This window comes from Rhineura floridana, chromosome 5, assembly GCF_030035675.1.
Source record: "Rhineura floridana isolate rRhiFlo1 chromosome 5, rRhiFlo1.hap2, whole genome shotgun sequence".
NCBI classification, from domain to species: Eukaryota; Metazoa; Chordata; class Lepidosauria; order Squamata; family Rhineuridae; genus Rhineura; species Rhineura floridana.
In genome coordinates, this window is record NC_084484.1 from 93266543 (window position 1) to 93291939 (window position 25397).

General features: G+C 44.1%; 1 protein-coding gene across 8 annotated transcripts in view; it reads left to right on the plus strand.

Annotated features, from left to right (window-relative positions):
* Nucleotides 1–18900, plus strand: part of KDM6A (lysine demethylase 6A) — a 242894-nt gene extending 223994 nt beyond the window's left edge. For 5 of the 8 annotated variants that reach the window (XM_061627503.1, XM_061627504.1, XM_061627505.1 and 2 more), the window contains 2 exons: nucleotides 8580–8750; nucleotides 18080–18898. In XM_061627503.1, the coding sequence (XP_061483487.1) occupies nucleotides 8580–8750; nucleotides 18080–18109 (201 nt within the window). In that variant the 3' untranslated portion in view covers nucleotides 18110–18898. Of the gene's footprint in view, nucleotides 1–8579; nucleotides 8751–9127; nucleotides 9208–18079 lie in introns of all 8 variants that reach the window. The other 3 variants (XR_009762780.1, XM_061627506.1, XM_061627501.1) reach the window with 3 other exon arrangements.
* The last annotated feature ends 6497 nt before the right edge of the window (nucleotides 18901–25397 follow it).

The following is a 25397-nucleotide window of genomic DNA, read 5'->3' on the forward strand; positions in this document are numbered from 1 at the left end:
CAATACCGATCCTTGAGGGACTCCACTTTCTACAGCCCTCCATTGGGAGAACTGTCCATTTATTCCTACTCTCTGCTTTCTGCTTCTTAACCAATTCCTTATCCACAAGAGGACCTCTCCTCTTATTCCATGACTGCTAAGCTTCCTCAGAAGCCTTTGGTGAGGTACCTTGTCAAACGCTTTTTGAAAGTCTAAGTACACTATGTCCACTGGATCACCTCTATCTATATGCTTGTTGACACTCTCAAAGAATTTTAATAGGTTACTGAGACAGGACTTTCCCTTGCAGAAGCCATGCTGGCTCTGCTTCAGCAAGGCTTGTTCTTCTATGTGCTTAGTTAATCTAGCTTTAATCATACTTTCTACCAGTTTTCCAGGGACAGAAGTTAAGCTAACTGGCCTGTAATTTCCGGGATCCCCTCTGGATCCCTTTTTGAAGATTGGCGTTACATTTGCCACTTTCCAGTCCTCAGGCACGGAGGAGGACCCGAGGGACAAGTTACATATTTTAGTTAGCAGATCAGCAATTTCACCTTTGAGTTCTTTGAGAACTCTCGGGTGGATGCCATCCGGGCCCGGTGATTTGTCAGTTTTTATATTGTCCATTAAGCTTAGAACTTCCTCTCTCGTTACCACTATTTGTCTCAGTTCCTCAGAATCCCTTCCTGCAAATGTTAGTTCAGGTTCAGGGATCTGCCCTATATCTTCCACTGTGAAGACAGATGCAAAGAATTCATTTAGCTTCTCTGCAATCTCCTTATCGTTCTTTAGTACACCTTTGACTCCCTTATCATCCAAGGGTCCAATTGTCTCCCTAGATGGTCTCCTGCTTTGAATGTATTTATAGAATTTTTTGTTGTTGGTTTTTATGTTCTTAGCAATGTGCTCCTCAAATTCTTTTTTAGCATCCCTTATTGTCTTCTTGCATTTCTTTTGCCAGAGTTTGTGTTCTTTTTTATTTTCTTCATTCGGACAAGACTTCCATTTTCTGAAGGAAGACTTTTTGCCTCTAAGAGCTTCCTTGACTTTGCTCGTTAACCATGCTGGCATCTTCTTGGCCCTGGCGGTACCTTTTCTGATCTGCGGTATGCACTCCAGTTGAGCTTCTAATATAGTGTTTTTAAACAACTTCCAAGCATTTTTGAGTGATGTGACCCTCTGGACTTTGTTTTTCAGCTTTCTTTTTACCAATCCCCTCATTTTTGTGAAGTTTCCTCTTTTGAAATCAAATGTGACCGTGTTGGATTTTCTTGGCAATTGGCCAGTTACATGTATGTTTAATTTAATAGCACTGTGGTCACTGCTCCCAATCGGTTCAACAACACTTACATCTCGCACCAGGTCCCGGTCCCCACTGAGGATTAAGTCCAGGGTTGCCGTCCCTCTGGTCGGTTCCATGACCAACTGATCTAGGGAATAGTCATTTAGAATATCTAGAAACTTTGCTTCTTTGTCATGACTGGAACACATATGCAGCCAGTCTATGTCCGGGTAGTTGAAGTCACCCATTACTACCACATTTCCTAGTTTGGATGCTTCCTCAATTTCATATCTCATCTCCAGGTCTCCCTGAGCATTTTGATCAGGGGGACGATAGATCGTTCCCAGTATTAAGTCCCTCCTGGGGCACGGTATCACCACCCACAACGATTCTGTGGAGGAGTCTGCCTCTTTTGGGGTTTCGAGCTTGCTGGATTCAATGCCTTCTTTCACGTATAGGGCGACTCCGCCACCAATACGTCCTTCCCTGTCCTTCCGATATAGTTGATATCCAGGGATAACCGTATCCCACTGGTTTTCTCCATTCCACCAGGTCTCAGTTATGCTCACTATATCAATGCTCTTCTCTAAGACCAAGCACTCCAGTTCTCCCATCTTGGTTCGGAGGCTCCTAGCATTAGCGTACAGGCACTTGTGGTTAGGCCTGTGGTAATTTTGCTCTTCTGAATTTATATCCTGTGCCCCTGCTCTCACAATGCCTACTTCTAGGCCTACCCCTTTTAAAATTTCATCATTTCTTTGGTTTTTATCCCAGGGGGGAGGTTTATTCTGAACCGGACCTTTCTCAGCTCCTGTCGGGTTTCCCCCCTCAGTCAGTTTAAAAGCTGTTCTGCTACCTTTTTAATTTTAAGTGCCAGCAGTCTGGTTCCATTCTGGTTCAAGTGGAGCCCGTCCCTTTTGTACAGGCCCAGCTTGTCCCAAAATGTTCCCCAGTGCCTAACAAATCTGAACCCTTCCACCCGACACCATCGTCTCATCCACGCATTGAGACTGCGAAGCTGGGCCTGTCTGGCTGGTCCTGCGCGTGGAACCGGTAGCATTTCAGAGAAAGCCACCTTGGAGGTCCTGGCTTTCAGCATCCTACCTAGCAACCTAAATTTTGCTTCCAGGACCTCACGGCTGCATTTCCCCATGTCGTTGGTGCCAACGTGCACCATGACCACTGACTCCTTCCCAGCACTGTCTACCAAACTATCTAAACGACGGGCGATATCCGCAACCTTCGCACCAGGCAGGCAAAACACCTTGCGGTCTACACGCCCATCACACACCCCACTGTCTATGTTCCTAATGATCGAATCACCCACTACAAGGATCCCTCCACCCCCTGGAGATATATCCTCGGCACGAGAGGATAGCTGCTCATCCCCCAAGGAATGGGTCCCTTCTAAGGGATCGTTTCCCTCTTCCTCAGCTGGATGCTCTCCTTCCCCGAGACCATCGTTGTCCATGATAGCATGATTCTCTCCACTGTTTGCACTTTGGTAGTAAAGTATCAGTCCCCATCTTTCTCAATTTTGAAGGGCATACTTAGCTGGTATGAGTCAGTCAAAAACATTCAGCAGTGAACAGCATAAAAAGTAGTCATGTAAGCCATGCAGCTGATATCAGACAAACTTAAAAACTTTTCTCCTTTAGTGGTACAATCCCAGAACTGCCGGCATCTTGTGGATCCTTTGCACAGCATAGGAAGCCAGGGAATGGATAGCAGCTAGCAGCACTCTTCACAGTAGAGGTTTCACCACTAATAGTTTTAAACTGATTATGCAAGTTCTTGGTTAGGAGGAAGAGAGGCACAGATATGTCTCTGGTATCCTTCTCACAGAGATAGTAAGAAGGTGTATACTTGCAGCAGAAGGTGTCCATTCATCACATTCTGGATTTCTGGGCAATTGGCCCTTCTTGGATTTTTTCTACCCTTGAAGCAAAGTTAATTCAGACTAAATTAACTGAACTTGGGTTCCACTCATCATTCCATTGGTGATCACTCATGGCCAAGTAAGATTGTCTTCCAGGGTAAGGTCTTTAACAGTGGGTCCGTAAGTGACTGTGGAGGCCAATTCTGGATCCACACAGACTCCCACAGTGAGGAAGATGGTCACGATGAGGATTTGCTTGACGTGCCTTCCACTTAGCTCATTTGTCCCTTTCGCCCTGTACTCGTGCTTCTTCAAAGTCCATAGTACCTTTGATAATGGCCAACCTCCATTTGGGACGCTAATGGGCCAAGGCTTCCCAGTTCTCGATGCTTATGTTACATTTTTTTAGATTAGCTTTGAGAACATCTTTAAACCTCTTTTGCTGTCCACCGATATTCCGTTTTCCATCCTTAAGTTGGGAGTAAAGTAGCTGCTTTGGAAGACGGTGATCAGGTATTTGAACAACATGGCCGGTCCAGCGAAGTTGATGTTGGAGGATCATTGTTTCAACACTGGTGGTGTTTGCTTCTTCCAATACACTAACATTAGTCTGCCTATCTTCCCAAGTAATTTGCAGAATTTTCTGGAGGCAGCGTTGGTGGAATCTTTCAAGAAGTTGGGAGTGGCGTTTATAAATGGTCCATGTTTCACAGGCGTATAGTAAGGTCGGTAGTACATTGGCTTTGTAAATAAGCATTTTGGTTTCCCTGCGAATATCCTGATCCTCGAACACTCTATGCTTCATTCGGGAGAATGCGGCACTCGCAGAGCTCAGACGATGTTGAATTTCAGCGTCGACGTCAGCTTTTACAGAGAGATGGCTGCCAAGATAAGAAAAGTGATCGACATTCTCCAGCGTCACACCATTAAGCTAGATTGATGGTGCTACAGAGGGATTGGTTCACACTTGCTGATGAAGCACTTTGGTTTTTTTGATGTTAAGCGAGAGGCCAAGCTTTTCATATGCTTCTGCAAAGACATTTAGGAAAGTTTGAAGATCTTCCTCTGAATGTGTGGAGACTACATTATCATCGGCATATTGAAGTTCTATGACAGAGGTTGTAATTACCTTTTTGCTTTTAGCCTACTGAGATTAAAAAGCTTTCCATCTGTTCGATATGTGATTTCCACACCAGTGGGAAGTTTCCCCTCAACAAGGTGTAGAATCATGGCGATGAAAATAGCAAATACGGTGGGAGCAATGACACAGCCCTGTTCAACGCCTGATCCCACTTTGAATGGATCACTTTGAGACCCATTGTTATCCAAAATTGTTGCCGTCATGTTGTCATGGAGGAGTCGCAAAATATTCACAAATTTATCAGGGCATCCAATTTTCAGAAGGATGGTCCAGAGAGCAGTTCGATTTACAGTATCAAAGGCCTTAGTCAGATCAATAAGCGCCATATACAGAGGTTGGTTTTGCTCCCTCCATTTTTCTTGAAGCTGTCGTGCAGTGAAGATCATGGCTACTGTCCTCCTGGAAGGGTGGAAACCATTTTGGGATTCAGGGAGGATGTCTTCTGAGATAAGTAGGAGGCAATTTGTGAGGATCCTTACAATGATTTTACCTACAGTAGCTAGAAGAGAGATGCCTTGGTAGTTCCCACAATCTGTTCTATCACCCTTCTTGAAAAGAGTGATAATTATGGCATCCCTAAAGTCTTCTGGGATCTCCTCCCTCATGCAGATTTTTCCAGTGAGCTTATGAAGTTGTTGTATAAGTTCAGGCCCTCTTTCTTTAAAGACTTCAGCAGGAATCCCATCAGGTCCACTAGCTTTGTTGTTCTTCATTTGATTGATGGCTTTACTGACTTCATCCAAATTAGGGGATACTGCAAGCTCCTCTCAAGTTTGTTGTTGTGGAATTTTTGAGAAGACCTCATCAGCCACGATAGAGTTACGATTAAGGAGGTCGTGGTAATGCTTTTTCCAGCGCAGTACAATAGACTCTTTATCCTTTAGAAGTTTGCTACCATCCATTGAATGTAAGGGATTTGTACCGTAATTTGTTGGTCCATAGATGGCCTTTATGTCATTAAAAAAGCCCCCATACATCATGAGCATCTGCAAAATGCTGGATTTCTTGAGCTTTCTTTATCCACCAGGCGTCCTTAAGTTCTCTAGTTCTTCTTTGGACCTCAGCCTTTGCACTGGCATAGATTTTTTTCTTAGTAGACCAGTTAATGTCTTTTTGCCATATCTGGAAGGCTTTCCTTTTCTTGTCAATGATATGTTCAGTCTCACTATCATTCTTATCAAACCAGTCCTGATGTTTCTTAGGTTGGTATCCAATAGTTTGTTCACATGCTGCAATAATGGATGTCTTCAGTTTAATCCAGTGTTCCTTAATGTTTTCAGGGAGTTCCGTGGGTAGATGTTTCTTGAGAGTTGTTTGAAAGCAAGCTCACTTAATAGGATCTTGAAGGGCGTGGATGTTCATTTTACACCTTGGTTTTCTTCCTTGGAGCCTACGTTGAGGAACAATATTAATGGCCATAGTGGATCGAATTAATTGGTGATCTGTCCAGCAGTCATCGGCACTCATCATGGCCCTGGTGAGGAGTACATCACAACAATCTGTGGCACGAACAATTACGTAATCCAGGAGATGCCAGTGCTTCGACCTAGGGTGCTTCCATGATGTCTTAAATTTATGTTTCTGATGAAAGAGTGTGTTTGTAATAACAAGATTATGCTCTGCTCATTTAGTCAGAAGTAGAATGCCATTCAGGTTGCTATTAGCATCTCCTTCTTTCCCAATGGTTTCTGGCCATAAATCAAAATCACGCCCAACTCTTGCATTGAAATTGCCCAGGAGGATAATTTTATCCTCCTTAGGTATCTCTGATAAAACGTCTCCACTCCCTCACAATGATGGCAGTCCTGCATTCAGGACATTCACTATCTGTATTGTCCAACAGTGTCTGTATATTCTATGTTCCAAAGTTCATTTTCTTTTGCGACTGCTAAGTGGTGACCCCACTGGACACGGTGATCCAGTCAGGGAGAGAGATGAGGCAGACTATGTTTAGGGCACCTTTTCTAGCCCCCTCCCCATACAGGGTGAGCAGAGTGGATCCTGAATAGGACTGCTCAGTCGTGGATACAGCTGTCGAGGTACTCAACTGCCTCGGTCCCTCAGCCAGGATGCCTGAGTCTGTATCCATCGCCCATGTGCTGGTCCGTGACTAGGGGCTTCCAGATTTCACAGTCCTGCCCCCGTTGCCATTCACCGATCACCATGGGACTTTTGGTTCGGTTTGGTTGGAAGACACCTGTGCGTGAATTAGTTTTATGTGGGGAGATTGATGCATGACGATGAACACACAATCTTGACAGAAAAAGACTTTGATCCAGTGGCATGGATACCACGATGATTGGAAGTCTTTTATCTGCTGCAGCCTTCATCCGCCTTCACAGCCGTACATACACATTGTTATCCTCTGCCTGTTCTGCCGTTGAGGACTTTCTTGGATCGTTCTTTGTCTGGTTCCTCTCCCTTGACCTTACCGCCATGGGTGACCCTGCTGGGAGTACATGACTTCCTACGGCATCGCTCACAGGGTTCATTGGAACACGCAAGCCCACTCACGGCAAGCCCACTCACGTCGCAAGGTGACGATCCAGCGAGGGAATTGGGTTCCACTGAACTCAGTGTGACAAGTTAGTCAAGTCATTATTGAGTTCAACTATCAGGTCTTGTTAGCATATGATGTTAAACCATGGCTTGTTTAACAAACTGGCCTGGTTTACCAAATTACGGCTTATGGGAACTATGCAAACATGTCATTTTCAGCTGGGTTCATTGTTAAATCATGGCTATAGCTTGTGGTTAGTGAGGAAAGAGCTTAACCACAAGCCTGGATTTGGGCTATGTGCTAAGCCAAAACTTGGCTTAGCTCTTTGTGGCACAGGAGCAACAAGGAGTAGGGAGGAACAAAGCAGCTGCAAGCTCCTCTTGTAGAGCCCAAACATTTGCATAGTTCCATTAAGCTATAGTTTGTCTTACATGATTGTGAACCAGGCGAATACAAGTTAACCACAAGTTTTCCTACAGATGATCAAACAAACTGGATTGTTTCTTCAAAGTTTGGCTTGTTTTCCAGCTATTTTTACTTTGTGCATTTATAGTTTGGTGAGCATCTGGGGTGAGGTAACCAAACAAGCCACAGTTAAGTAGAGGAGTTGGGTTTGCATGTAATATTTAGACATAGTTAAAACAAACCAAGATTTGCAAACCAACAACAAGATGGGAAAGCAAGGAGGGAGGTATCCCAAAAGTACCATAGAGGGAAAACCTCAAAGTGCCTAGCCAGCAGACAGCCAAAAATGAGAACAGAAGTGATTTTATTGCTGCCCGATGCATTTTGGGTGACAAAGACCCTTTATCAAGGGCAATCTGTAAAAACATACATATAAACAGCATTAAAATCCATTATAAATAATAATACATTTATACATTAATCTATTAAAAATGGACAATTCCATAATATGCTGAATACTGGCTACAGAAGTTCTAATCAATAAGAAAAAAGGGTCAACTGGGATGGAACATAATACAAACTAAAAATTCATGTAAAAACTTCACATGTAAACACATGACCGCAAAATGGAAGATTCTGTGAGGACTTCTGATCCCAAACTAGTTTGCATTATGTGCGAACTAGGCCACTGTCTTGCTCTAGTCCATTGATTGATTTGATCTGGTCCTACTACTGCAGCCATAGTAGTGTTAGTTTTGTTTGTTTTTACATTATAGGATTATTTCAAGTGACTGGCTTTGTGGCATCTCTCTTTAAGAGGAGAGGCAGTGCTTAAATTTCATATCTTGACTTATGCTCTGATACTGCTCTGTGTGCTTTCAAGAACAAAGAAAAATCTTTAGCATGACTTGTGAGGCTTTTTTCACCTCCAGTATAAATAGGATATGTTTTATTATCTAAGGTTTTAAAATATGGCTTATGAGCAGAATTTAGTCTTCTAAGATGTACTGGTCCTTGATAGCAAGATGTTACTACAATATATTATGGTCAGATGTTTATATGGGGTTTCAAAATTTAAAACTTGCTTCAGACATAAAATAGTGTAATCCATATGTGTGGTAGGAGCACCCCAGAAGCTCAGTTTCGGAGGGTCTCTGGCTACCAGAGATCAGAAGAGGTATGATGCTCTCCCCACCTTCTTCTCCACCCAGCCCAGTCTCAGCACTGCTTTTGCCATTCTATCCTAGTTGCCTCCCTGATAAGCTGCTTACTTATCTATACTGTATAATCCCAAATCTAAGACTAAGCTTTGCAAGTAAATTTAGTGCTGCTATGATATTTCTCCCCCAATTCCATATGCTACTATAGTTTTGCTTCCTTTTTGTGTCCACAGGTGGAAGTCTTCAATTTGCTTTATGTCACAAATGAGAGTAATTCTCGGAAAACCTATGTTGTACATTGCCTAGATTGTGCACGAAAGATAAGTGGGAACCTGGAAAACTTTGTGGTGCTAGAACAGTACAAAATGGAGGACCTGATGCAAATCTATGACCAATTTACATTAGTAAGTAAAGCTGTATTTGTGTGGCAGAAATATGTCAGTACGTAATAATCTGAACATTTTGGTTGAGCTAAACTTGTGCAACTATTTTTTCTACTTATCAACAGAAAAATCTAATGTTCTTTAGGCAATCAGTTACAGTATACAATATGATTATAACTTCCAGAGAACCCTGGGTCATGCTAATTTATTTCATTGATTTATTTCTAAGCAAAAGTATTGGAAGTAGGTATAGTACGTTAATTGTATTAAGTTGTCTGATGAAAAGTAAGTGGAATCCTTCAGTTACAGCTGAGGAGAGATCAGACGACCTAAGTCAATGACAGCCATAGGGTCCATGACACCTCTGTCTACCTCTTCCTTCCACTGTGATATCACAGGTAATCATCAAATGGGATTCATAGAGAAGCAGGACAGGCAGAAATGTCAGGAAGAGGTTGCAAGAGTACAGGATGAGGAGGTGAGCATAGGACTGATGAAGAGATGTTCGAGATGTTCTTAACCATCTTGTGTTTGTAGGGAAATATGCTCACTAGGATTGCTTCTCCTCCTGGCTACAGACAGGGTCCTCCTCCAGTTAAATTTTCCTCGACAGAGGGGTTCCTCGTGTCTCCATCTAAGTAAAGGCAGGTTGTCTGCCACCAAACGCTATGCCAGGATACTAACTAAAGCCATGAGAACTCTTCCACTAGTACAGCCACCAAGGAATCCTGAGGCTTTCACAGACCTGCCGCTGTAGGGATCAGCTTGATAACCTCTCAGGCCTTCCACTCATGAGACAGAGAGATGCTATTTCTTTGACAGGGAAAAGTGGAGTAAAGTAGGATAACCCAACCCTAGACACACACACACACAATTGGTCCATAAATATTTTTTGCCTCAGGAAATGCTGGGATACCTAAAGGTTCCTTTAGTTGACGCACCACTGGTAACCCTGACCTCTAACATAGTTATTCCAGCCACAGGTAGCAGTTTTCCTCCTGATTCCAGGTATGGGGCCACCTCAATGGTTCTGTATAAAAAGCCTCACAAGTAGCTCTCAGAGCCTTGGTTTATCCTTATGTTTTGAAGGCAGTACTTGTATGAATAGACAAACTAGCTGCTTCTGCTTAATGCAGGACATGGAAGACATTTCATGATGGCTGCCCTTCTCATGGATTTTTTCCAAGATATGGTACAGTCCAATAGTTGGATTCTGATATCTTTGACTGTTACCAACAGATATGTCTGTTAAGACTATGATGCGCACTTAGCAAGGATTTAATCTTCTGCTCACTTAAATCAGGGTTCCTAAGTTGGAAAGTCTGGTTTTGTGAAGGGAAAACAAATGAATATTGGAGACAGGTTGTAAGAGACAGGCAGCTTCCTAGCCATGGCTAGACTGAGTTTAAAAACAAAGACCCCTGTGTGGTTTCTAGTTGGATGGGCTTGGGTCCTAAATTGTTCCTCTGTTCATGTCAGGGTGGGGGATTTCTACCAATTGCCCTCTCTATTTACAGTCCACTCTACCTTATGCCACACTTTTCAAAAAGTCCCCCAACCCCCAAGAGCAGATTTTCAGTGGGCACAGGGACTGTAGCGGGAAGGAGTAAAGGGGAATAAATGGACATTCTTACCATGAATTTCTCTTCCCAGGGGTTCCTGGAGGGCATTCTGCAGCTTGGGAGGCGCCACCCCCCCCGGCGCATGATAGGCAGGGTTCAATCTTCAGATTATCTCACTCAGAGGGAGGGGCCATCCTGCTCTCTCCCAGACCCACTGGCAGAGCATGGACGACCCCTCAACCCCCCAAAGCGGTCCCTCGATGGAGCTGTACTCCTGGCCCAACTGGCCTGTTATGTCATCTGCATGAGAACCCACTGCAACTTGTGGAGACTAGCATGCTAAGAAACTGAGTTCTGAAAGGAAAAAAACCTGGAAGATAAAATGTAGAAACTTCCAGGGCAACAGACAGAAGAAAAAACCTCCCCCTCATGTACAGCACTGGCAGAAGCCACTGGAAACCAGCATGACTCAAACCCTCAGCACCAGAATGAAGAGGTGGGGGAATGCCCTCCAGGAACCCCTGGGAAGAGAAATTCATGGTAAGAATTTCCGTTTATTCCCCAGCAGTTCCTGGAGGGTATTCTGCAGCTTGGGATATAGAAATGGAAATGGACTGCCTTCAAGTCTATTCCGACTTATGGCGACCCTATGAATAGGGTTTTCATGGTAAGCAGTATTCAGAGGTGGTTTACCATTGCCTTCCTCTGAGGCTGAGAGGCAGTGACTGGTCCAAAGTCACCCAGTGAGCTTCATGGCTGTGTGGGGATTCGAACCCTGGTCTCCCAGGTCTTAGTCCAACACTCTAACCACTACGCCACACTGGCTCTCACGCTTGGGATATAACAGAGCAATAATAACCTCCTGGGTGGGATTCCGGTTGAGGGAAGGTCATGCCTGGACCACCCCTTGCAAAACCCTCCTCCCAAATGTGGCATCTGCCGAGGCCCAGGAGTCAATTTTGTAATGCTTGGCAAAGATGCCCACATGGCCGCCCTACAGATTTCTATGACTGGGAAGCCCCCTTTAGCACCCGCCAAGGTAGATGCCCCCAGCAAGGAGTGGGCCGTGAGCCCTCGTGGTGGAGGTTTGCCCAAAACCTGATAGGCCTGGATAATCGCCTCCTTAAGCCACCATGAGATGGATGAGGGAGAAATCTTCCTGCCCATCATTACCCCACCAAAGGAAATGAATACCACCTCTGACTTTCTAAAGCTAGCGGTCCTTTCCAGGTAAAACGTGAGCGCCCTATGCACATCCAGAGTGTGCCAGGCCCGTTCCTTACAGGAGGACGGATTGGGGCAAAACGAGGGAAGGATCACCTCCTGAGATCTGTGAAAAACTGAATTTATTTTAGGAATAAATGATGGGTCTGGCCTCAGGACCACATTGTCCTGATGAAATATGCAAAGTTGTGGGTCCAAGGACAGAGGCCCTAACCTTTCGAGCTGATGTAATAGCTGATGTAATAGCCACCAGAAAGGCTGTTTTAAGAGTCAAGAGCTTTATCTTGCATGTGGCCAGGGGTTCAAAAGGTGGACCCATAAGGGCTGATAGCTCCCAATTTAAGTTTCATATGGGGAACCGATGGATGACTTGGGGATTCCTTAATACTTGGGGATGACTTGGGGATTCCTTAAGGAACCTCTGACATAAAGGATGCAGTGACAAAGGGTGATCACCCCTACAGCTCAGAATGCTACCATTAGCCGATGCCTGGCACTTAAGAGTATTTGTACTAAGCCCCTTATGCATCCCAGACTGCAGTAAGCCCAGGACATCTGCAATCTGTCTAGAATCTGGATCTCACCCTTGGGCTCGGCACCAGTCTACGTATAACTTCCAGGTAGAGCCATAAGCTCTATGGGTCGATGCCTTTCATGATGCCAGTAGGGTATTCAGAACTGAGCCGGAAAACCCCAATTCCACTAACCATTGCCACTCAGCCTCCACGCTGTTAGTCGGAAGATCTCTGGGCAAGGGTGGAAGACCGGGCCCTGGCTCAAGAGGTCTGGTCAGAATGGAATGTGCCACAGGTCCTGTACTGAGAGGTGCAGTAACTCTGGAAACCATGCCCTCCTCATCCAGCATGCAGCTAGCAGAATCACCTCAGCTTTCAGATGCTTGATGCATCTGACCGTCTAGAATGAGAGGGATGGAAGGAAAAGCATAGAGGAGACCTGCTGGCCAGTCCGTCACCAGTGCATCCAGTCCCTGGGCTTCTGAGTGGTGGAAACGGAAGAAAAACCTGTGGAGCTGAACATTCTGATACATTGCAAAAAGATCCATCTGTGGAACTATAAAGATCTTGATGATTTGTTGGAAGACCTGAGGATGAAGATGCCACTCTGTATCTGAAAGGGAGGTCCTGCTCAGCCAATCCGCAGTTACGTTCTGGACTCCCGCCACGTGTTCTGCCCTCAGGAACAGGAGATGAGTTTCTGCCAACTCAACAACCTCCGGGCCTCCTTTGCCAGAGCAGCTGATCTTGTTCCTCTTTGATGATTGACATATGCCTTGGTAATGTGAGCCCCTGAGACCTGTGATGTGAACTCCTGGAGTCCCAGATGCACGGCCCATAGGTCCAACCAGTTGATACGGTGTCATCTTTCACTGTCCTTCCATGCTGCCTGTGTCACATGGCCCAGAGTGTCCGTTAAGTCGGACAGATGGGCGACTAATAAATAAAAGTTTATTATTATTATTATTATTATGTGTCCCCCATCCATAGAGACTGGCATCCATGGTCAGAATCTTCCTCACTGGTGATTCTAGGCTAACCTCCATCAGCAGCCTCTGAGGGGCCAACCACCATCCCAACTCCACATGCAGACTTGGACTGATCAGAATCCTCAACCTGTGTGGCTCTGCTATCTGATGCTGGAAAGGCAATAGCACCTGCATCAGGGGATGAGAATGAAACCGGGTGCAGTTCACCAAATCCTGGCAGGATACTAGCATTCCCTGCAACTTGGCTAGATCCATCGGGTCTACTGACTCTGAAGTAATCACTTTTGCCGTGAGGTCCTGAATCTTGTTTACCCGCTCCTGAGTAAGCTTCATGTTGAAAAGGGGTGAGTTTATCTGAACCCCTAGATCAGTGTTTCCCAAAGTGTGGTACACGTACCCCTGGTGGTACGCGAAAGAGTTTCAGCCGAATGGGTTTTTTTGGGTTTTTTCATTGGGTTTTAGCGGCAAAAAAGTGTGTGTGTGTTCTTTTAAGAGAAAATACAGTTCTTGTGATTTCTCCAGTTTCTCACACAATCATGTGAGGGAAGATCAATATAATAACAGTGGTTTATCCCGATGTTATTCAACGCGTAGTCTCTTTCGCTCTCAATGCAGTCCTTGTCTTTTCGTGCACCCCTCCACTTTCTCATAAGACTCAGACTCCCTCGCAATGACTTTGGCAACCAAAAAACGCTTCTACAAACAGACAGATGGCGCCACAAAGATATTTATGCATATGCTCAACTACAAAAGTGTTCACACCAGGAAGCGGGGAAGTGGGTTTTTTTCTCTATCTTCAGCCCTGCAGCGGCCATCTCGCCAGCCACTTCCCTGGCCTGCCCGCTCATCAGCTGTGAATTTTAGGTGGGAGGTTTGAATCCCCTGCCTGCTCTTGGGCTGCATGCCTGAGTGACTTCCCAGGCAGGATGGGTGAAAAACCGCTCTGCAGCAAAGAGCGGGAGATTCAAACCTCCAGCCCAGGCAAGCGATACCTCTGTAAACCCGTTGCATGCTGCATGATTTTTGGCTGGAGTTTCTGGTTTTGGGGGGTCCCCTCCGGGTCTTTATTTCCAGAATGGTTGTTTTTGTTTGAATAATAGTTATTTTAATTATTAGTATATGAATTATTTCTATATTTTTGAATATATATATTTGTTATATAAATATTATTTTTATTATTAAAATGTTTATTACTTACTTTGTATTTTTTTTTTACAAACATTTCATATAAAATTATAGGAATTACGAATGTGTTATAATACCTTACCCCTCTCCCAATTATTTTTGTGAAAGTTGGGTACGCCGGTAAAATCAATGTCTCAAAAGGGGTACGCGCATGTTGAAAGTTAGGGAAACGCTGCCCTAGATGGTCTGAGTGGGTTCTAAGATATTCTTCTTGTAGTTGACCACAAAACTATGGTCGGTGAGACAATCCAACGTTGTCTGGCACACTGAACCTTGGAGGAAGCCCTGACCAAGATGTTGTGGAGGTGGGTGTGACGCCTCACCCCCAAGATCCTCAGATGGGCCACCACAGCCACTAGTATCTTGGTGAACACTCTTGGAGCTGAGGTCAGAGCAAAGAGTAGTGCCTTGTACTGATAATGCTGATTGGCATAACAGAAGATATTTCCTGTGTTGCCGGCAAATTGGGATGTGGAGATACACCTCGGAAAAGTCTGTTGATGCCATCCAGTCCTCGGTCTATGGCCTCCGATTATACTTCAAGGTCTCCATTCTGAACTTCTTGTAAGACATCCTCTGATTCAGCCACCTGAGGTTGAGTATAGCCTGGATACTCCCATTTTTCTTGAAAACAAGGAAGGACATTGACTATACGCCCCGAGCCTGCTCTCAAGCAGGTACTGGTTCCACTGCATATATGTCCAGCAGGTGACCTATGGCCTTGAGAAAAGCCTGATGTTTTCCTGGTCTCCTGGACTTTGGGGTTGCAATGAACTTTTCCCTTGGAAGACTGGAAAATTCCAAGGAGTAACCAGATGACACTGTGGAAAGAACCCAGTGGTCTGATGTGCTCATTGCCCATGCCTGTGCAAAGTGTAGCAGATAACCCCCTATGGCTTCATGCAGAGCTCCTGGCCTGGCATCAGGAAGCTTGCCCTTCTTTGTCCCTTTCTGGAACTTTGAGGTGGAGGGGAAAGGAGAGGCAGACTGTTGTCTGGACCTGTTAGTGTTGGGGGTCCTCTCTGACTTTCCCCATCGAGATTTATACCCAGAGGTATATTGACGCTGAAAGTGTTTGGAGCTCTGAAAGTACTGCTGTTGTTTCATCTTGCGCTCGGCCTTTTTTGCCATGGGAAGAGCCTTCTGCTTGTCCCTTGTCTCCACTAAAGCTTTCTCCAGAGGGTCTCCAAATAGTTTGCCCCCTCCCAAAGGTAGAGTTCGCCAAACGGCTTTGTGAGCCAGGATCCACTTCCCAGTGTCTGAGCCATAGATTCCGCCTAGCCACCATGCCAGAAGCCATTGCCCTGGCATTGAACATCATTGTGTCCCTTGTAGCATCTGCCTGGAAGGCTACTGTCAGAGATACCTTAGCCCATCCTTCACTTGCTTAGGGATGTCATCCCTGACTGCCAGTTCATTTGCCCACATCATGTTCGCTTGCGTAAACACTGATGCTGCAGCCGAAGCCCTGAAAGCTGCGCCTTGTGCCTCCAAATCCCTATGCAGCGCAGCCTCCACCCTTTTATCACAGGCATCCTTCGGTTCCCCTTACTCTTCAGTGGGAATAGCGGCCGAAGAAGAGAGAGCAACCGCTTCTGAGTCCACTGCCGGGGTTTTTAGCTGTCCCATGATCAGGGCGCAAAGGAATAGTGTTTATTCCCAGTTTATGCACCGGTTTGGGTTTGGCTCGGTTGGCCCATTCTGCATTCCACGGAGCCTGGAATGAGTCTGGGAAAGGCAGAATATCCATCTTCAACTGGCCCTTTGGGAAGGCTGCCCTGGAGCCTTTTGATGCAGTGGAGGTGCCCTGCTCCTCTCCCTTGGGCTGTTCCTTGGGAAGTTCCAAAACTAGTCTAGCCTTTGCTAGCAGAGGAGGAAAAAACTCTGCCTGAAAAAGTCTCCCCTTAGGAGGAGGTGCTTTCACTTTTTCCTCCAAGAGCTCTCCCTCCTCTCTGCCTTCTGAAGAGGAAGAGCAGTCAGAGTCTGACAGGAGTCCAAAGGCTGTAGCTGCCCGTTTACTCACCACCCTTTTATCCCCTTGCTTACTTCTAGGGTGGTGAGAGGACTGCGTGTCTTTAGTGTAGTCTTCCCATGATTGCTTTGACGAACTGGAGGAGGAGCCCGGGGAGAGAGGGGGAGGTGCTGCTTGGGGGAGACAAGACGTGCCTTCTTTTCTTGTGTCCCAGTGTGGACCCGTGCTTCCTCTTATGGCACTTAGATCTTAAATTGGGCTCTGTCCCCACCTGTACCCCCAAGTTCCTGACTTCCTTAGCAACAATGACCCTAACCCTTGATAGGAATTTGGGGAAATCCTCCTGTCCTGGGAGGGAGGGAAGGGGACTCTGCTGAACAGCCTCTACTCACCCCCTCCATGTGGCACTCAGGTGTCTCTCCCAACCGCTGGGAGTGTGGCAAAATCTGCTGCTGCATTTGATCGCTCTGCTCCCCTTCCAAGAATGTGGTCATGTCTCCATTTGTAATTGCAGGCAGGAGGAAATTCAGAGCCCAACTGACCCTAAGGTGGGGATGGGGAGGGCCTGATAGCTGCCGAAGGCAAAGAGTGCCTTTTCGCACCTTTTTGCTCTACGAGCAGGCAAACAGAGGCAGCACCTCGCTGCTGCTGCTGCCACCGCTTTTCTGCTCTGCCAATCAGATGGGTGCTGAAGCGGCAAGGAAAGGAACTGCGGCTGTACGTGCTGCATGCGGTCGCCCCTCTCCTTCAATCGAGCGGGCATGAAACGCTTTCTGATGCTCCACTCCCTTGCTGTGGGCCAGATGGCCCTCTAAGTATCGCCCTGCCCTGTCCTGAGCTAGGTAGCCAGGGAGGAGTGGGGAGGGAGTGGAAGAAACAAATAAAGTATCAGTGAGAGACAGACAATATAGAGGAGAAAAAGTGGAGAGAGAAATAAGATTTTTTGGGTGAACGAAAAAAACTAGAAGCTGGCTGGCTCTTCAGGAGCCTAGCCAGACCCTGACCGTCCAGGACAGGTCTGGGAGAGAGCGGGATGGCCCCTTCCCCTGGGTGAGATAATCTGAAGATTGGGCCCTGCCTATTGCGTGCCGGGGGGAGGCGTCTCCCATGCTGCAGAATGCCCTCCAGGAACCGCTGGGGAAAGCCCCATTCTATGTATGCTGTTCCATTCACTGAGAGTTAGGATCCGAGCTAATGTGTGATGATGGGAATTTGAGGAATGTGTGTCTTCAAGGGAGCTGAAGAATAAGGGCAAGCTGAGGCTTATCAATAAAAGTTTGAGAACCCCTGAATAGTGGGGGCTTTAAATATTTTTCTGTGCAAAATGTTGAGAAAATACATAGTGTAGCAACATCTGGAGTACAGTAATACCTCAGTTAACGAAATAGATGCATTCCTGCACATTACTTCTTTAACAGAAAATTTGGTACCACAGAAAGGAATAACATGGAAATAATAGGCACAGGTTCCTACACTTGCTCATAGATGGTGGGGGCAGCTTCAATAGGGGCTTTAAGCACCCTTCTCCTTCCCCGTTTGAATTGTATTGAATCCTTCCCTCCCCAGCCCTGAGAGAAAGCAAGAGATCTCTTTCATAGAAAGCAAAGGCACAGGCTTCTCAGTTTATTGATAGCAAACAGACACAGACTAGTCAGTTTCACCTTAAAGCAAAGGTATAGATTTGTCAGTTTATTGATAGCAAAGGAAAGTCACAGGCTTGAAAGTTTATCCATAGTAAAGCAAATCTGGTCAGTTTCACCTTTAAAAAAGCCTTCACTGTGGTTCCTGGAGTCACAAATGAGCTCATGCACTTCCACTATGGACTGGACACTAATGCTTTCTGAAGATATGCACAGTAAATATCACTTTTAAAAATGTAATGCATTGTGTTTTCTCTTTTCAGGCACCTCCATTGCCATCATCTTCATCTTGACATTTTTGAAAGGATATTTACATAAAACTTTTCTGATATTCAGGAAGTGACCCAGTTCTGCACCACTGATTTTTGTAGCGATTCCATAAGGCTGCTGGCTGAAAGCTGTGTCTATGCAACCTTCCAAGTGCGGAGTGTCAACCAACTGGACAGGAGAGAGCACAGCTCCTACTCCAGAATTTAAAATATAGAAAGTTCATTCAGCTGAATTTTTTTAAAAAATCCACGTTTTGTATATATCTGACAAAACTGGCAACATTATACAGACTACTGACTTGAAGACCACCTCTTTTGTATTTCTCTGTTTCTGGGCTGATGAATTGGTTTCATCTATTTTTCCTCCCCTTCCGAGTTTTCTCTTGGAAAGTACTAGCATAGCTGGTCATTTCTTTGTAAGGTAGTTAGAATTTTAAGTCTTTCTTTGGGCTACACTTTTTGTTTTTAATGTGAAAGGTTAGGTGATACTTTTCTTTCTTTTTTTCTTTTTTACTGCTTTTATGTTATTCTGTCTTGTTTTGAAACCATGATGGTTACTTTTTGTTTCCTAAATAAAATTTTAAAAATTAACAGCCAAGTCACAAAGATAAATGGGTTGCACATAGACTAAAGAATAAACTTCAGATTTGTGATTTTGTTTCTAATCTTGATGTAAATTTACACTATTTATAAATACATATTTATTGCTTGAAAATATTTGTGAATGGAATGCTGTTATTTTTTCCAGATTACCTGCCATTGAAATTTTAAGGAGTTATGTAATTTCAAACACTACTCCTATTACATTTTCTATATGTACATAAAACTGCTTAGCATTGTACAGAAACTTTTATTAAAATTGTTTAATGTTTAAAGTTTTTGTATTGTTTGAGTTTTAAAAAGAATTTATGTACATTGCCCCGTTTTTGTTGATTTTTTTTAATCTGGTTATATATATTTTATATATACTCTTGTGCGTGTGTGTATATATATAATATATATAGAAAACTGAACATAAATATATGTATAAAAATTTAGAGCCTAAATTTTTCTTGTTTTAAGTTTTACAACTATGGTAGATTTGAGGTGTCTACTGTAAAGTATTGCTTACAAAAGTATGAATATTTTTAAAAAATATATATGATATGTATCCTCAAGATATATGTCCTTCAGACTGGTTTATTGTTAAATTGCACTTCTTGCAATTACAGATAAATAGCTGATGCCAAATAGTACTAGTAAGAAATGAGAAATAGCCTAGCTGACAGCTCAAAAAAAGTAGCATTTTGAAGATTAAATTTAGGCACCTTGAAATTTAGCAATGTATGATCAAGGAAAATAGAGTTTTGACGAGAGTGATATTTGAGAAGACGGCCAAAACAAGATTTGTACATTCCAGTTGCTTTTTTGAGCAAGGGTAAGGCTATATTGTCTTAAGTACAAATCATGCTCTATTACTGCTTATTTTGTAATTCAAATTCAGTTGTAAATTTTACAACATAATCCTTTAGGACACTAATTTGTTTGCCATTTAAAGTTAATTATACCATTTTATTTTATTAATTTGCTTCCATACTTTCTTAACTGTTACATGGAAACACATTAAATCTAAATCCAAGATCTTTATTCATCCCAGTGGATTAGTTTACTGATCTGCATTAAGTGCACTGTTGTAACGTCCATGGTATTATACTTTATGTTGCTGAAACAAAGCATCTCAATTTTTTACATTAACAGTTTTTAAATTGTCCAGGGAAGTGTTGCTTCTGTTTAGTTAGAAGGAAGGGCAAAATTTCTCATAAGATCAGAATTTGGTTGAAAACCAGAGTTTACATACATGAACATTTCAGATACAAATATTTAATGCCAAACCAACCTGGAACACAGAAAATATTTCAGAAAATAGAAGGTCATGGTATCAACCCAGCCAATCCAATCACATCACATTACCCCCAAGTATTAAAATGTGGATGGGATCTATTCACTAACCAGATTGAAAATTCACAGCAAATCCCCTTTTACTCTCTGGTGGAAGAGTGAGAGCATCTTGCTTCAAGATACCCAAGAGCAGTGCTGCTCTAATACTTTGTATAAATTGCCTGTGATGAGATGATGGAATCTTCTTTGTTTCATATTATCAACAAAGAAGTGAATTAGAGCCCAAGTAGTTGCCCTGCATATTACGATTAAGGGGACATTGTACCTCAGTTTTCTAGCCCCCAGAGGTGAGCTAGCTCTGTGGTGTGAAAAGAGCTCTTTAGCCTCACACGGCCATTATGATGCAGTCTTGTCATTGACCCAATTAGCCCTAGGTAGCTTCCATACCCAGGGAGAATTTTCTAAAATGCAAGGACTAATGCCATACACCCCCTAAATAAGTTCTAAGGGTTCCCCCAGCCTGTTGGAGCAGATTTGGGGAGGCCAAGGAGGGGTAAATCCCATTGCTCTAGCAGTAATCCTTGCCCTGATAGGACAAGTCAGTAGAATACTGCCCAAAAGGTCTTGATGGTTTACTGTAGAAACAGAGAGCACATGGAGATTGAATTCATCTACTCTTCTCCTTAGTGTCTATGGAATTAGGGTAAAAGGAGGAGAGTATTAACTTTGGCATGGTGCCACAAAAGTGAATAAGACTTCTTGTGAATATCCAAATTGTTCAAGGTAGATCCACTCAGGCTTAAAGTTGAACTTCCACAGAGCATGGTAGATCGGCTTCTGGGATCAGAAGTACCCTGTCCACATGCAGCCTCAGACGTCTGTCTGCTTGAAAGGCTAACCAGATTCTAGAAACAAAATTTGAAGTGACCAGGACTGTTTCCCTATAGTAACATGCATAGTTAAGACCAAGGACTAAATTTTGGTGAGCAAATCAATGCCCTATTCATCTTTGTATAAAAGTGTGGAAAAGAACCTGGCACTCACTCTTGAAATTTGCTGAGAACACAAACAGTTTTCGCACTGGTCGACTACACACACACACTTCATTTAAACTATCTCCTTGGTTCAGGGGCCCAGTTCACTCTACACCATGATAGTTCCACAAAACATGGTGTCAACCAATTTGTTTCTGGGTTCTTGATGTCTTGTATAGCAGAGGTGGAAAATCGTTAGCCCTCCAGATGTTGCTGAGCTACATCTCCCATCAACCCAACCAGCATGACCAGTAGGGCTGATGAGAGTTGTAGTTCAACATCTGGAAGGCCAAAGATTACCCATACCTGTTGTATAGGCTTCAAGAGTTATCACTGCAGCTGTGGTATAGAATTTAGCCACAGACCCAGCACCGTTGGTTCATCATGCACAAAATGAGATATTAGAGCAGCTGAGTTATCAGTTGTTTACATTGCTGTCTTCCATTCATGATATCAGGACTGTTGCCTAGTGCAGTAATTTCATTTATTCATTTCACAAATGTTGCATCACTTTTATGCAGCTAGTGTCCTCAGGGTAGCTCCCAAAACAAAAAATACAAAACACTCCAAGAAACAAAATTAATAAATAGCAATTAAAACATTCTTTTAGGTGAAGCACAAATTAGTTAAAACCCATCTTCATTGCCTGCCCAAAGGGGCACTTTTTCTTAGTCTCCTGTTGAACTCCCAGAAGGATTAAGGACTGGGTGCCTGCCATTGTGCTCTTCATCCAGTTTACTTGGATTCCATGGCTTGCCAGGCAGTGTACAGAATCCTTCAGAACCTCCTTTGACAGGGAGCAGATGAACATACCATCCAAAAATGACTGTTCAGGGATTCCTTTTTGCCTCAGGTGGGCCACCAAGGCCATTGTAACTATGATAAATATGTGTATCAAAGAGAGCCCTAAGGGAATCTTGAACTGAACGTCTACATTCTGAAGTACCTGCAATGAAAAAGGATAAATCAAAGCGCTGAGGTAAGGCTCAGTAAGATCAACCAAAAGAAGTCTGTCCTCCCCCATAGTGTGATGGCTTCAGGAGTGTTCTCTCTGCCTTCATCCTGAACTCCTTTTCAGCCACAATGCCGTTTTTCTTAGGGACTAAAACAAATGGAGGAACCTCAAGCCAAATGTCACCACAAAGACAATTTCCTGGCACGTTATGTTGCAGGCTTTCTTCCACCCAAGAGCTCTAGTAAGCTTGGGAATGGCAAGGGATTTAAGGGATTCTGACCAGAAAAACTGCCTCTCCCTGCAAGTGACAGGCTTGATCACAATCATATCTATACATAGACATGCACACACCTACTCTCTCTTGGCTATGCTGAAGCCCACTAACTCTTCTTGGTTGTCACTAATAGGCTCTCATCTTCTTGGATTGATAAGTGGTAGAATCTTGGAGGTGGACCTTTGGGGGAGGTCTCTTGCCCCAGGCTTCTCACATAGAAGGGTCTACATCAAGAATGGGGAATCTGTGGCCCTCCAGAGGTTGCTAAACTATAACTTCATCAGCCCCAAATGGCATGGCTAATAGGGAAGATAGGGATTGTAGTTCAGCAACATATAGAGGGCCAAAGCTTTCCCACCCTGGTCTGCATCAACATAAGAATGTAAGAGCCACCCTGGGCTCCTACTGGAAGGAAGAGCAGGATATACATTGTTGCTGCTTGTTAAGAGAGGGTGGCAGAGAGAGAGAAACCTGTAGTGCTATGCTTTGAATAAAAATAATAAAAGAACATATGGGGGGGAATCCAGTATTGGGAGGAAAGCTGCTGAACTCTGATCATTCCACAAAGATGGGAGAATATGTTGGACCATTGAAAAATCTGGTTCTAAATCAGAGTTCAGTAGGATTCTCATCCATCCCTACACAGCGCAATGAGAACAAAGGGTGAAGGGCTCAAATGAACATTCAGCCCTGATCTCTAGAATTGCAATCCTAATCCCTGTTACCTGGAAATAAGCGTTGAATCCAATTCCAGTTGCTAGAAACTGCAGAAAGGGAGAGAGCTGTTGTGCTCAGGCCCTGCTTGTGGGCTTCCTGTGGGCAGAGCTTGGAAGTAACTAGTTACAAGTAATGAATTACTTGTAATTCATTACTTTTTTGAGTAACGAGTGGGTAATTCCTTTACATTTTGATTGTAATAGAACTAGGAGTAACTTTACTACTTTTGTGGAGTAATTGTAACGTTTCCAGAATTACTTTTGGGCGTTACTTGGGGAGGGGAGCAGGGGAAGTCTTCTGCTCCTCTGATTTGTGGATGAAAATCATGTGCCTCAAACTGGGCTTCTGTGCAACATCACTCTTTCCTCATGCTCTGTGGATGGGTCGGAGGTGACGAGGGAGGAGGCGGAGAGTGAGACGGGGTGGAGTGGAGAAAACAATTATTTAAAAAAACAGTGGTGGTGAAGAATGGAATGGAGGGGAAAAGGATCTGGAGGTCAAGAACATGGATAAAGGAGGAGAAGGAGGCAGCGGCAGAATGGAGATAAAGAACTGTGGAGGTGAAATATGACTGTGTGTGTGTGTGTGTGTGTGTGTGTGTGTGTGTGTGTGTGTGTGTGTGTGTGTGTGTGTGTGTGTGTGTGTGTGTGTGTGTGTGTGTGTGTGTGTGTGTGTGTGTGTGAATACTGTGTTTGCACTTGGCCCACAAAGTGGCCTCCGCCACCCTCTCTGGCTACTATGCTGTATTTGCAGTATTTTAACTTTTTTGCATCTCGGGGAAAAATGTTTCCTTGAGTGAGTGTCCCTTAGTTGGTGGAAGGGCAGGGTCTGGGAGGTGGTTAAGTGAGAGAGATTATGCTGGCTGGCTGAGTGGGGGGGTTGCACTTGGTTTGACGTGCAAAGATCTGAGTAGTGGCCTCAGCCTCCCTCCCCACCACCCTTACCAGCAGAGAGACCACCATGGCTATCTTATGAATACAAATAATTATTCTACTACCTCTGTATGTTTGTTTATTTTTAATGTTGTTTTAGGCTACTTAGATGTGCAGCAGCCAAGGTCAGCACCTTGTAGGTTTTTTTAAAAAAGTAACTGAAATGTAATGATTACTTTGGAGGAAAAGTAAAGTAATCAGTTAATTTCAGAGCAATTGTAATTGTAACGGTAATTACTACTTTTTTGGGCCATGTAACTGTAACTGTAACTTATTACTTTTTAAAAGTAATCTTCCAAGCTCTGCCTGTGGGTATCTGGTTGATCACTGTGAGAACAGGATGCTAAACTAGATGGGCCACTGGCCTGATCCAGCAGGATCTTCTTACATTCTTAACCATAGTTAGGATTGTGCTGACTCTGCTGAGTCTTAAAAAGGGCTGCCTGAAACAAACATCAATATCTCTTTCTAGCCAGCAAGTCTGGAGTCCTCCCGCCTCCAGATCAGCAGAAGCAGCTCTGATCCTCACTCATCCTTTTGGGGTGGGGGATTGCTCCAGAAAACTCTAGGAGAGGTCCATTTCTCCATTCCAGTGGGGGACTCCCATGCAGTCCAATCTTCCTCAAGTAGGCAAAGAACAAAATTGTGACAGAAAAACTCCCTATGATCAAAGGCTCAGTAAGCTGCTTATGCTTCCACTCAAAAGGGGGAAGTGTAAATCCCAACACCTCAGTTGTTTGGCACACAGGAGGCAGTACAAAGTCAGGACTAAGTCTTGCTACAGAGTGGACATAGCTCTTCCAGAATGACAGTCCATTTCTGCTCACTCGACTCATGAGCCACTCCTTTGGAACAGATGTGCTGAAGCAGTTGGTTCTTTTAAAAGGAAACTAAAATTCCCAGTTCTGATTTTGGACCATTTTTAAACCTTTTTAGAGAATATGGCAATAAGTTAAATGTCCACCTACGAATATGTGCATCTCCTATCAGTCCAAACGGAGACATACATCATATTCACTCTCTGGTGTCCAGATGTCAGTCTCTTCTTGGGGAAATATCCCTTCCTGAGAACTGACTTCAACAGGGAGAGCCCCAGACCAGCCCTCCTTTTTTATGAGCAGGAAGAGGGTTTGCAGATCCTTCCTATTTTTTTCTTCAATGTTCTTTCTGTTTTTCCTACAGACTTCCTTCCCTTGCCTGAGCCTGGACCTCTGCCAGCCAGGTCCTAAGAGACCATCCCCAGCTGTATTACTGCAGTTTCAACAGCAGAGCATGTCCCCGGCTTCCAGTTGGGAGGCAAGAACAATTTCCATGACTACAGAACTCAGCAGGTCTGAGAAGACTGAAGCATTTTCTTCTGGTAAAATTCTGATTTACAGTATGGAATATTTCAGCATCTACTTTACTTGGATTAATGTGTTCAATGATCATTATTCCAATGCAAGAGAGGTCACTGGTCAGCAGTGGAAGCTGGTCCATTAGGGCAAGTAGGGTACCATCCCACCAAGCTCGGCCTCTCCTC